The 12,441-nt window shown below is 46.4% G+C and overlaps 4 protein-coding genes across 4 annotated transcripts; 1 reads left to right on the top strand and 3 right to left on the bottom strand.

Annotated features, from left to right (window-relative positions):
- Window positions 1–940: 940 nt before the first annotated feature.
- N7479_001668 (uncharacterized protein) lies at window positions 941–1,562 on the bottom strand (the record flags this gene model as incomplete). Its single annotated transcript, XM_057249365.1, has 2 exons — window positions 941–1,119; window positions 1,220–1,562. 2 exons carry the CDS (start codon window positions 1,560–1,562, stop codon window positions 941–943), a joined length of 522 nt encoding a protein of 173 aa, XP_057113797.1.
- Window positions 1,563–2,687: 1,125 nt separating this feature from the next.
- Window positions 2,688–2,870, bottom strand: N7479_001667 (uncharacterized protein; the record flags this gene model as incomplete). The annotated part of the gene is made up of 1 exon (XM_057249364.1): window positions 2,688–2,870. The coding sequence occupies one exon, from the start codon at window positions 2,868–2,870 to the stop codon at window positions 2,688–2,690; it is 183 nt and encodes a 60-aa protein (XP_057113796.1).
- A 2,200-nt stretch (window positions 2,871–5,070) lies between these two features.
- N7479_001666 (ferredoxin reductase family protein) lies at window positions 5,071–7,522 on the top strand (the record flags this gene model as incomplete). The annotated part of the gene is made up of 6 exons (XM_057249363.1): window positions 5,071–5,634; window positions 5,689–6,391; window positions 6,453–6,517; window positions 6,574–6,739; window positions 6,823–7,126; window positions 7,327–7,522. The coding sequence occupies 6 exons, from the start codon at window positions 5,071–5,073 to the stop codon at window positions 7,520–7,522; spliced, it is 1,998 nt and encodes a 665-aa protein (XP_057113795.1).
- A 4,065-nt stretch (window positions 7,523–11,587) lies between these two features.
- Window positions 11,588–11,881, bottom strand: N7479_001665 (uncharacterized protein; the record flags this gene model as incomplete). The annotated part of the gene is made up of 1 exon (XM_057249362.1): window positions 11,588–11,881. The coding sequence occupies one exon, from the start codon at window positions 11,879–11,881 to the stop codon at window positions 11,588–11,590; it is 294 nt and encodes a 97-aa protein (XP_057113794.1).
- Between the last annotated feature and the right edge of the window lie 560 nt (window positions 11,882–12,441).

Raw genomic sequence — 12,441 nt, 5'->3', positions numbered from 1 at the left:
CGGTGCGGTGCGGTTGGTATTCTGCCTAACCATATTTAGCGCGGTTGGGCTTTGCCTACCGGTTGTGGCAAGGTCTAGCTTTAACCATGAATTGATGGGCGTGAAATTTATATATGGGTAAATACTCCCATCCCAACAGGGAAAAGCTAGAGCCAACCACCTCGTAAATAATGGCAGGCTCGAGCTGTGGAAGTGAAGTGCTTAACCAATTTCGCATAATCAATTATCAAATAAAAATATTTCTAATATCAGCTGAAACATATGTCTATCCCACTGATCCGTGTGCGCAACGTTGATTCGATAGAGATATCCATTCAATCTAGCCATGCCGGTTCGGACTTGGGCCAGCACACTCGCTTTTTCCATGATAATCGATCATACAGCAGCCGGGGGTATTTCCCTGGGAGGGGAGTGCTACATCCACTCTTTTGGTGTGTCTCCTGACGTCCTCTGGCAAGCCTTTGCTGGCGGTTGCTTGGGAATGTGCAATATCAGTGTGATTGGCTTCACTAGGGCGACCTGTGCTTATGGGATGGCTTCCTCGTGGGTCGCGGCCCTGGCCTGATCTTTCGCCAGGCCCAACAGTTGGTTGTCTTCGCTGGCAGTTACAGTATACTGTACGGACCAGCAGGGTGATACAGTGGTGAGTAAGAAGTGATAGCTGCCTGCGTTAGCAGAGCTGTACGAATCAAAGGCCTGAAAAGGTCTAGTGTTGGTAGAGCCATCTGTAAAAGAAGCATAAATATACCTCACCAAGACAGCGTAGGGTATAAACAGTTTGTATTCCTGCTTAGCGCTAGCCTCGTATCACACTAGAGTTATATGGAAAGCTGCAATTGCGACTAAGTGAGCTAGGCATAGTAATAAATACCGAAACATCTTATTACACCTTGGTATAACGGGCAGGAACACATTCAGCCAGCTAGCGTAGGCACACTGTTCAAAACTTATAGTCAACCTTTTCCCTTGTTCGCCAGGCGCTTTGATCGCCTATTGCCGGAATCTTCCTCTCCTTCGTGCTTCCTTTTGGGTTTACCCAGCACTTGTTGGCAGGGCGAATTGTCATTCTCCAGCTGCCTAGTCCCAATAGACGGTAGATGGGTGCGCTCTGCCTTTTTTCTGAGAGGGGTGAAAATATTGTTGTATGGGCAACTTCCTGTCCTTGCATGTCAGGCATGTGGTCAAAAATTGGTTTTATACAAGTAGGTTTCTAGCTCACCATCGCAATCTTTATCCCAATGCCAAGAAACCATCAAAATTATCCGGTGTTTGGTCGGTTGTTCGATGCTCTCCATAATGGATATAAGAGGCTGGCCGGTCATACCTCCCACAATTATGTTGCCGAGCGAGCCCAACTGTTCGAAGTTTGAGATATGACAACGCTCGAAAACCTGCCGAGCAGACTCTAGAGTGTGTCCGAGAGCGTCCACGGTCCAGTGGAAACGTAAATCGTGTGGTCTCCATGACACCGGAAACAATCCACCCATCTGGTGACCTGTATAATCTTTGAAGATAAGAGAGGTTTGGGGTGTCCGGTGCGCAAGGAACCTGGAGCTGGGCATGCTGGAGGATAAGATACAGCAGAAGACTGTAGTGACGGCAATTTAATTATTTTTCAGAAGCAGGGAAAGTACCCAACAATGATAAATAACAGACCAGGGGTGGGATACATTTATAGAACAAATGACCCGTCCTCGCACCGCTCGAGGGCACGGGTCTGATAGGTTTAGGCTTTGGAGGCATTGTATTGGTCGATGGAGCAGGGAGCCGTTTATAGTGTTCTTCCTAAGCTAAAACGAAAAAGAATAAAAAAAGAAAGAAAAGCAAAGAAAGGAAAAAGCAGCCGGTGCGAAGGTGTATCCCGGCCAGGGGTCGGAAACTAATTATTACTAATATTAGTAATATTGATGCCTGAACATGCCTGAATATTTGCCGGCAGAAAATATGAATACCTGAATTACCATAACAGACCTTGGGAGAAATTAGAGAATTACTACCGAGGTCGACAATATTGATGCCTTAGGAAATGGGCACAAATATGACGTTATTCGCACCTATACAAATCCTGGAATCCCCTTCTTCCTGGGCGTTGAAGTCTTCCCACTGTGTACTCGTCCTCCTCTCTTCCACCACTTGAAGCTCCCCTCAAGGTGAGCTATACGTCATTGTATTCCTGTCGCCGAGGCTGACTCCTAATCTCACGTTTATAAGGGATCGAGATTGATCCGTGGGCGTATGGTAGATGGTCAGGGGGATTCGGATTGATGAGGATGGATGGTGGCGATGAGGATAGATTGGCGATATGTATGGTCGGGGGTTTTTGAAATTGTTGAGAATATGGTATAGGAGGCTTCACACCTAGAAACGGGAGGGTTGGAATATTTGTATTGTGGGAATAGCTTCAATATTACCCGGGAGGGAGGCTTCCATTTGAGGGCTTCATTTACAATACACTGTAAGAGCGGTGCCGAAAGGCGGTATATAATCAGGTATAATCAGGCATCCTAAGGCACCAATATTAGTAATAATTAGTTTCCGACCCCTGGCCGGGATACACCTTCGCACCGGTCTAATTTTCCTGTCACAATCATATAAATGAGGACCAGCAAGAAATCGCAGGTGCGCACATAAACCGGTTAACATTTCACTGAAATTGCGTGATTTTACAGGCCGGCGACTTGGAAAGATCAGATTCGGTTTGCAAGGTTTCGCTCTTTAACTGTCGGAGTTGCTTTCTTCAACAGATGTTCCACATGAGACTCGATAGTAGCCAAAGCTGGTTTAAGTCGATCCCTCAGTTTTTGAATCTCGTCCAACTGGTCGCGGTTTGGGCGGATGTTAGAGCTCAATTTGGGACCAAAAGATTCCATGTGGTTAAGTAAATTTGAAAATTGTGAGAACCGCGCCTGCCGACATAGTGTCTTAGTTTCATAAAAGTCCGACGAATGTCTGACAGCTAATGAATTAGACAGTAGGTGAGCTTGGCTTTATCGGGCTTGAGAACTATGTCACATGAAAATCCCCCGCTTTGACGTGTAACGTGGCCAGTCTAGCGCAAACTCTCTGTGGCCCCACAAAATAATCAAAAAGTCTCGATAATTATTGACTTACCGATTTTCATGTTGTGAGGTCCAATTCGATACAACATAAAGGTTTATACCAGGGAGGGGGATGAGAAGGACTCTTGATAGAGATATGAGATCTACAATGAAAGTGTAGATGTAACTGGAAATCTCTGAATTGCGTGGAGAAAGAAGGAAAGAAACTATCTACATGCTAAGACTAAAGTACTGGGAGCAATAAGTGGCAGGTCACGTGACCTCCCTGTCAACAACTTGAGATTCTGTAAGGATCGCATGGTTTCTATTGGATAGTACTAGCTAGCGAATATATCTCATCTAATTACATAAGCCAATATTAACCTCTTTGTGGGATTACTAAGCCCTGCCTTTAGTAATCCCTCTTCCTGAGAGCACTTCCTTGGCGAGGCCAAGGACTCGGCCTCAGGCACCAAGCAGTAAGCAAACCCTGCAAACTGCTTGGGAGCACACTACCGAAGCCACCTAGGATTCTGCCCTTTCTTTCCATCTCCTCGGACCTCCATCAATAGGATATGTGTCCCCCTCACGACTAGAGATTTTTTCCTCTATCCTCGCATTAATTCAATCTTGACACTATGCACACCACGGTAAATCCAAAATGAAGAGACCAGCTCCGATAGTAAGACATAGATGCGGGGAATCTGGCCAGTCAGCGGTTGATCGACTATCGGAAATATTGCATACTCGCGATCCGGCAACGTCTTTATTCTTCGATCCCAAGCAAAACGCCTTCATCTCACTGGTTTCCTTGATATGGCCCCCCTCGGAATGCATCCATATCAACTCAAGTCGAATCCGAAGCTCGGAATTTGTTGTTCCAGGGAAAAACCGCCCAAGGTGTCATAATAATCAAGCTCACTGAGCAAACTAAGTTTCACTTTGAACCTGAATCTGCCCAAAGACAGGGTGAACTTCAAAGTGCGTTTGATCACCAAAGAAGCTGGGATGCCCTCCGAGCTAAATGGCGGCGGATCCGGCCTCATCGGTAATCTGCGCATAAGGATCGAATCCAATTACTTAGCGGGCCCTACCGCAGTTTACTCCGAAGTTGGACGACAAACTCTTATGTCAACTTTATGTTACGACCTTCGATTATACCTGTTTAAGCGAATCTACTCCAAAGTTGGTGTCATCTTCCCTATGCGAAAGCGACCGGCGCTCACAGAAAACTCTAGCAGTGAATTTTCTTCGCGCTGCGCTGGGTCCTTTGGACATGCATGCCAAATCTTGCGCTTGCACGAAAGCTCGTTGTAGGATTTCTCCTGGGCATGTCTTGGCTCACATGAGGAGACTGGGATGAAAATCATGACCTTTGCGATAGCCACCGCATTGGGTGAGATGGAATATATTCGATTTCAGTAAATCATCCCACCCATTTTCGATGAAATCGACGAGAAGCGCGCCGTACATGTCACACTGAATATCTCGCCGTGGATCACTCAATGCTATCAGACCTTCTGATCGAGGCGTTTTTTATTTTACGTCGATTGCGTACCCACCCTCGCTGTTCCCTCTCGAGGCAGAGAGAGAGAGCGTCAGTAGCTGTATTTATACTTTCTCGTCTTGTGGTATCTAAATCTGGCCTTTTGATAGTGAAATTGATGCACCATCTAAGCGACCTGAGGGACCTGTTTGATCGGTTGACCGGATTTTGCATCAAACTCTGAGGTACTCGGAATAACCAGCTTTCAATATTTTCACCCGCGAGTCTGTGAGTAGGAAGGAAGAAGGGGTACCCAGAAGGGCTGATGACGCGATGACTGGGTGTTCAACAGGGGATTGTGTCGAAAACTGAGCGTGTAACAGTCTGTTTGAGCCCGCAAGAAATGTGCGAAGAAACTGCAGCCACCTTATTACTCATGGCCACAAAGCCAAGTTCCCCACTGGAATGGCAATAGCTGTAATACAATAACCATGCTTTACTATAAGAATAAGTGGTCTTTCCCTCTAGCTTAGCAAAACGAACAGAATGCCCCCAACCGGGTCAAAGTGGTATCGATGGATTGCTGATACATCTCTCCCCAACTTATATGCCACTTCAGCCGCTATAATCATAGCAATTTGCTTGATCTATTGGCTTGCACGAGATGTGTGGCTCTGGGTGTGGAAAAGACGCTATGTGATCACCTGTCGCCCCTTCCGATCGAAAACGATAGGCTCTTGGAGGCGACTTGTCTTCGTCCACCTGCCAAAATGCCTGCGTTGGCTTGACATTCCCAACTACCGGGAAGCGCTCATCCTGACTGTTATACTCGCGGCAAACATTATTGGCCTCCGGCTTAGAGCCCATTCTTGGGCCGAAGCGCAGAAAAGGGCTGGCTCTTTGGCAGTCATCAACGTCGTGCCTTTGTGCACCGGTATCAGCTTTGGACTTCCGGCGGACCTGCTCCACGTGGACCGCCAGATACTTGCGTGGTTTCATCGCTGGATAGGTCGCATCTGTGTGCTCCATTCTCTGATTCACTGTTCGCTGCTTCTTACTGTCGCCAGAACGATGAATCTGGCGACCCCACGGTACATTGTACCAATAGCCGTAAGTCAAAGATATATTTTCCTATTGCGTATACTGACATCTCATCAAATATAGGCCGGTTGTGCTCTCTTCCTCGTGATACCAGTTACTTGTGCGGCGGTCCAACGGCGATACTTACAGTTTGCGATGAAATGTCACTACCTTCTTGCAGCAACGGCGATTGGCGCGCTTATATACCATCTCGTGGAGCGGCGGTCACTGTATCGGTGGTACCTAATAGGCGCTATCTGCCTGTGGTTTTTCATCAGCGCTGTTGTCTGCATAATGGCCGCATGGAATCAGAAACCTTGGGGATCTTCCCAAAAAGAGGTAGTCATGAACTCGGTGAGCGATTTTCTCTGGCTAGATATAGAGCTACCCCTCAACCGAGCGATCTGCCCTGGCCAGTACGTGCAGCTTTGGATGCCACGAGCCGGCTTTCGGGCTTTCTTTCAGCTCCCTCGGTTCTATGTTGCATTCTGGGAAAATGGACCAACTCAAAGAATAGTCCGCATGGTAGTAGAGCCGCAACCCGGGCTTACGCAAAAGCTGTATCACGAAGCACTGAAATCCCCGGCCAAGCATTCGGTTATGATACTCGGACCCTACGGACACCCTCTCGACTTTTACCGGTTCGGTACAATCCTCTTCGTCGTGGAGGATATTGGATTTTTTCGAGCGCTTTCATACATTGAGATGTTGGTGGAGGCAAGCCGTAGGCGCGAAGTGATGGTGCGAAAGCTAGAGGTTCTCTGGAAGCGCCAAGTTGGTAAAGATGGTATGTTTCTTGGACAAGTACTTTCGGGTCAAGGAGCCGCCTGTTGATCGGGTTTTTCCAGAGAATCCACAATGGGTAAATGAATGGATACAAGGACTTTTCAATCGCGACTGGAGAGCGTTCAAGGTGAATTTTCTGCTAGTGCAACCTATTTGAAAAGTCGCGATCTGACCATTCTCCAGATTTTGCAACTCAGCATCTACTGCCCGCGTACTCAGGCAGGACCCCAGAATAATATTTCCTACGAATATACAGAAAGGATTTGCTACTTTTATGGCGCGATCAAAATCGAGGAAGAAGTTAAACGGTATCTCAATAACCACCAATACGGAGCTGTGGCCGTAGCGGGTGAGTTTCCGAATTCCAACCTTCACCCCTATCGTGGGCTGAATAACAAAGTTTTGTGCTTACGGTGCTTACGACCTATGCAGTATGTGCGGGTCCGTCAATATGTGCGGCTGTGACAAAGACTGTACGGCTACACACAGGAAGAAATCTTCAGCTAATGGTTTTCGACCCCGATATGAGCCCTGCGCCGGATGGAGTTGTAGATTCCTTCGGCAGCGACGAGACTCCAGTTGACCAGGATCCACCACATCAACTTTTGGGAGTAGGCGAGGATAAGCAGACCCACCAAGTACAACGATTCCCAACAGACAGCAGCAAGCTACAGTACTCATCGCCTAAAAAAATCCATACGGAAGCTGGAAACGTCGAAATGAGCAACCACTCGAAGTGGGTGGAAAGTAGATTGGAACAAGGGCACAGAAAGCCTACAATCACTAAACTATGAGATTGTGCCAGCTTTATAATGCTTGCGCTCTCAGTGTATTGATAGGTTCTGTAGCTTACTGGAAACTATATTATCTGCCGCAAGTTCGTATATCACAGGGGGGGCATGGGAAGCTTGGAACCTGGCCTTGATCGCCGCACAGCCGGTCCGCCTTCGCGACTCGGCCGAAGTGTATTGCCAATAATGGGGGGCCTTGGAACGTCCCGGTCAGGGCGTGGATAGTTGGTATCAGCGAAAGTAAGCCCAACGAGACACAACTGTACGCGAAGCGGTACCGCGCTGCACAGATAGCCGTCTTACCTAACAACCCACCGACGGCTACTGGGATCCTAGACTAGGGAATCCACCAGAGTCCCGACAGCAACGACGGCGAAGGCCGCTAGGTATCCGAGCTGGAGGGAAGGCTGGGTACGGAACAGCAAAACCACGGAAGGAATAATACAGTGTTTCCGAAAATTGGTGTCACCATTTATACTCTCCTGTTCTTTTTTTTTACCCTAATGCCAAGACGTATTAGGCTATATATAGTTTTAGCCACGGAATAAAGGTAATTTTGTATTATTCTATATACAATATTTTACTTTGACTGGAATATGATGTCATGTACTATGCTTGTATGGGTAAAAATTTGAAGCTAGAACTTTCCATTGAATTACAGTGTCTAAACGATCTGGCAAAGGTGATCATTTCTCTTTGCAACTCTTACAGTAGAGTTCGAAATCAGTTTTAACTCTAAACTCTTATTTTTTACGTCCCGGACCCTAAGTGGAGACACGCTAATCTAATTTTAGCTCTTCCCCTGTTGATCCATGTAGGACATCCGATCACATCATCTAGACTGATTAACTACAATGCCCAACACAATGCGCACGGAAAACTGCGATTTTATCGTACTATCCCCTTGAGGAGCATCTCACCGCTTCGCATTACCTCCAGGACAATGTCTACCAATCCAAACAGGGTCCGGATGGACCAACACCTCTATATTTCTACCATTGACGCTGAGCCACTTCATCGCTATCGACAAGGCGGTTACCATCCAGTCACTTTGGGGGAATGCTTGAAGGCTGGAAGGTATAAGGTGTTACATAAACTAGGGTGGGGAGGCTACTCGACAGTTTGGGCGGCAAGAGATCAAAGGTTGTACAAGCTGGTGTGACTCGCGGTAGTTCTAGTTAACTTAAAAGCTGCTTGTTTACAGGGAACAGACGTATATTGCTATCAAAATTTCTATTGCAGAAACTGAATATAATGGGGACACGCGAGAGCTCCAAACCTTGAAAGTGCTTGCATCTCATCATCCTCGTCCGAAACATACGGTGTATATACTCGATGACTTCGATCTAAAGGGCCCAAACAGATCTTATAAATGCCTGGTTTATGAGCTTCTAGGCTCTAACGTTCTAGATATAATTGATGCAAACTTTCCAGATGGGAGACTTCCTGGCAAGCTCGCCAAAACCATTGCAAAGCAATGTTTGATCGGACTCGATAGTTTGCACCAACGAAAGATTGGCCATGGAGGTAAACACTTTCTTTGACATACTTTGGGCAGTGCTCACTTATTATAGATCTGCATACCCGCAATTTGGCCTTCGCTATACCATACATAGACGATTTGACTGAAGAAAGGTTTATTGAGATGCTAGGAAAACCAGAAGTTGGCTATGTCCAAAAATGAGATAGGAAATACCTTGAAGCCGGCGTGCCCGAATATATTGTGAAACCTGCCTCATACGGGAATCACTCTTGGTATCTAGCTCAGGATGTCAAAATAATCGACTTCGGAGAGTCATTCTTACACACTGCCCCCCCTGAAACACTGCATACACCTCTATCTCTTCGGGCACCCGAAGTTATATTTCAAGATAACATTGATTATCGTGTTGATTTGTGGAGCATGGGCTGCATGGTGGGTGATATCATACTCGGGTAATACACAAAAACCCAAGCTAATAGGTTAGCAGCTCTTTGAACTGTTCGTGGGCCAGCCACCTTTCGACACATTCTTAATAACGCCCGCAATCCTTGTTGGCCAAATACGAGAGATGGCAACTGATGAACTACCTGAAAGATGGCAACATAAATGGAATACGATAAACACAGGGGACGTCATGGCCACAGAAAGCACCGGGCCCAACTTGCAGGAATAGCTGGAAGAAGTATACTTTGATAGCCCGCTGAGTCCCGATCTCACACGAGAGGACATAGTGAGGCTGGGACGAATCGTTGGAAGATTATTGCATTTTGAGCCGTCTGCAAGAGCGTCAGCGAAACAAGTTCTTGATGATCCTTGGTTTAATAAGTGACCCTATGACAAATAGTCATTACAACATGAAGGCGCGTGTGAATTTTGTCTTCATTCAATTGAACTGTACTGCGCCTGGCAAATTTCTGAGACTTCTTCAATTTTCAAGCCTACGTGCCGAAAATGACCTCTAGCACTCTCTTCTTTTGCACCGACCATATCAATACACTATCCAAGAAAGGTATCAAAGCCTTGATCGGGGTCTACTTCGTAATAGCCCCAGTTGCGTTTAATAAAGGCTTTGAGCTCAGCGAAAAACTCTTCAATCGGATTCAAGTCCGGCGAGTAGGGTGGTAGATAGACCAATTTTACCCCTATATCTATATATATCTGCGTTATCCGCTCTGAATGATAAAACGAGGCGTTGTCTATAACCAGAACGGATTTAGGTTCGGGCTATGTTCCGCAGTGCTGAAGAAGCTGCGCTATAAAGTCCTTGAACACGGTGGTATCTGTGGACCCGCAGAATACACGCGATAAAACGATTCTATCCTGGGAATACGCAGGCAGTATCTGATATCGCTGGTCGCTGTGAAATTGTGATACTTATATAGGGGACACACCAAGTGGTGACTAGCCTATAGACCTGAACCCAACCCTTTTATTATATCCAGATTTATCTACGTAAACCAGCTGATACGACTGAAAATCCGACAAATTATACAGATGCTATTCTCGCAAATCGGTATTGCGCTCCCTCGCTTACTGCCGAGTGCTCTTTGTAGACTAATTGTTGGTAATAAGGGCTCGTCTGATACTGGAGGTTATAACTAGGGTGCGGAAATCGTCCCAGAGGAAAACAGCTATCTTATCGAGGTATAAACCGGGCTTTTTAGATAGGTGTTCGCAGAGGGCTTTAATAATCAGTGGCGTTACAGTCCGTTTCTGTCCTATTCGAGTTGGGGGGGGTATATACACTTCCAAATTGCCGCAAGTTTACGCGAATAATTATAGTCGTAGCCTGGCTGCATTCTGCTTCTTCAGCTATTTTAGATATACCAAGTGACTGGCTCTCTATTATATCGCGGATGAGATACAGCTTGGATAGTGGAAGTCTGGGAGCTATTTTGTGAGGTTGATTATAACGTTCTAGAGAGATAGTCGGGTGAAGATGCCTCCTGCTTGAGGTGGGTGGTATGGCAGAGAATTACCATTGTATGGCATTTGCGAGTAAAATACACAAGACAGGGTCCCACCTTCGTTATGTAAAATACAATGTCTATTCTTGGAAATCACGGATCTACCACTATTCCAAATGTGAGCTAGCGTGTGTTAGATTAGGGTTTGCGAATCAAGTCGCAAGAGTGTGGAGTTAAAACTGATTTCGAATTCTACTGTACCTGTGACTTCTGATGTTTTGCTGGGGCTCTCCATGACTGATCGTGTTAGCAAAGAGGCACATTCTGCTGTTGGGAAAGTCTCTCTTTATACTATAGGTCTTCTCACTCGGCTGCCCATGGTGGAGCATGGCTAGACCAAGGTCACCGTGGCAGTAGTACTGGGTAACAGACCCTCAGTTACTTGCATTCGACCGACTTCCAACGTTCACTCCCTATAGCCACCATACAAAATTGCTTGTATCTGTTATAGACCTACATTTGAATACCTAACCGCTGATATTAAACAGCTTCATGTGCAGTGACGTTCTCTTTTGGCGCCCTCAGGAATATCGCCTTCATGGGTATCAGCGTCGGCGTCTTCCCACCAGTAACTCCTCCATATACCAATAGCGACAACATTTTTCTTATTCCTTCATTATGAGCCGAAAGATGCAGCATTTTATCTCTATTGCTCCTTCACACTGCTACATTTCGATATCGCTATAGCATACAGAGATGTCTATTAGATCTGTAGGCTTACTAATGACTAGTCATGGATCCATGGATGTCATCCCCACAGAGCAACCCGAATCTTTCTAATTTATTCAAGGTGATGGCTGTATATTGAAACAAATATTGTATACTGTAAAATGATACATTTACCATTCACATCTACAATAAAGAGATAATTCTAGTAATTGAAGGCTTGTTCCCTTGGAACATTGTTTCTCCGACACATACTGTATGATAGAGCAACGCTCGCTCTTTTTGTCCTTTTACTTTGCCGGTGGGTTCTGTCGGTGCGGCATGGGCCGCAGACGTCGCATCCATTCCTGTCGAATTTCCTCCGTGGCAATGGCTTTCTCGTGTTCCAGCATGTGCTTAGAAATATTATCATATGCACCAAACGCGGTAAGAGACGCCCACCACGCCTCTGGCGTCATGCATCTCTGCTGAAGCTGCAGTCTAAGCGTAGGCTGGTCTCGCTGCAATGTTGATTGAGCTGGGCTGTTGGCACCCTTAGACTTTCGCGATGGCCGCGTGTTAGGGCGGCGAACAAGTAAGGGCATAGTGTCAAGTTCGTCTCCCGCGGGGTGCGTTGGCTGACGAGAGATGAGAGGCAATGCGAGAGGTGATGCCTTTGGCTGGTGCTCCCGATGCTATTTATCGCCGCCATGACCTTACGTTCACCATAAAGTGTTCCTTGTCACATTCACTCGTCACATTCAACGCATATCCATAACCTGTCGCTCCTCACATAATACGTAGTCGCAAGAAGTTGATGATTTTAGTCGGCAGCACGGCCCATACTTTGGCGGCGCAAGGACTTCGATTGTACGCTCTTCCAAGTTCGCTCGACGTCCCATAGTGTCATAGTCAGGTGACAAATTGAATCTTGAGATTTAGTGCGAAACCAATTTTAGCTTTTTACCCTCTACGCTATCTAATTGACAGTCAAGGGCTTAGATGTTACTCTGAACCCAGGTGCAGATACCTGATGGTTGGAGAAACAATCTGACGGTGCAAAGACACAACGACCAAGAGACATGATAAACGCTTAGTTGGATAGGTTTGACGAAAATCGGACTTGAACGGTTGATAGCCCGTTTAAAATAAATGGTGGGTGCTC

This window comes from Penicillium vulpinum, assembly GCF_028829585.1.
Source record: "Penicillium vulpinum strain IBT 29486 chromosome Unknown utg000001l_segment0_segment0, whole genome shotgun sequence".
Classification (NCBI taxonomy): domain Eukaryota; kingdom Fungi; phylum Ascomycota; class Eurotiomycetes; order Eurotiales; family Aspergillaceae; genus Penicillium; species Penicillium vulpinum.
Note: the sequence above shows the minus strand (reverse complement) of the source record. Positions and strands in the feature narration are given on the sequence as shown.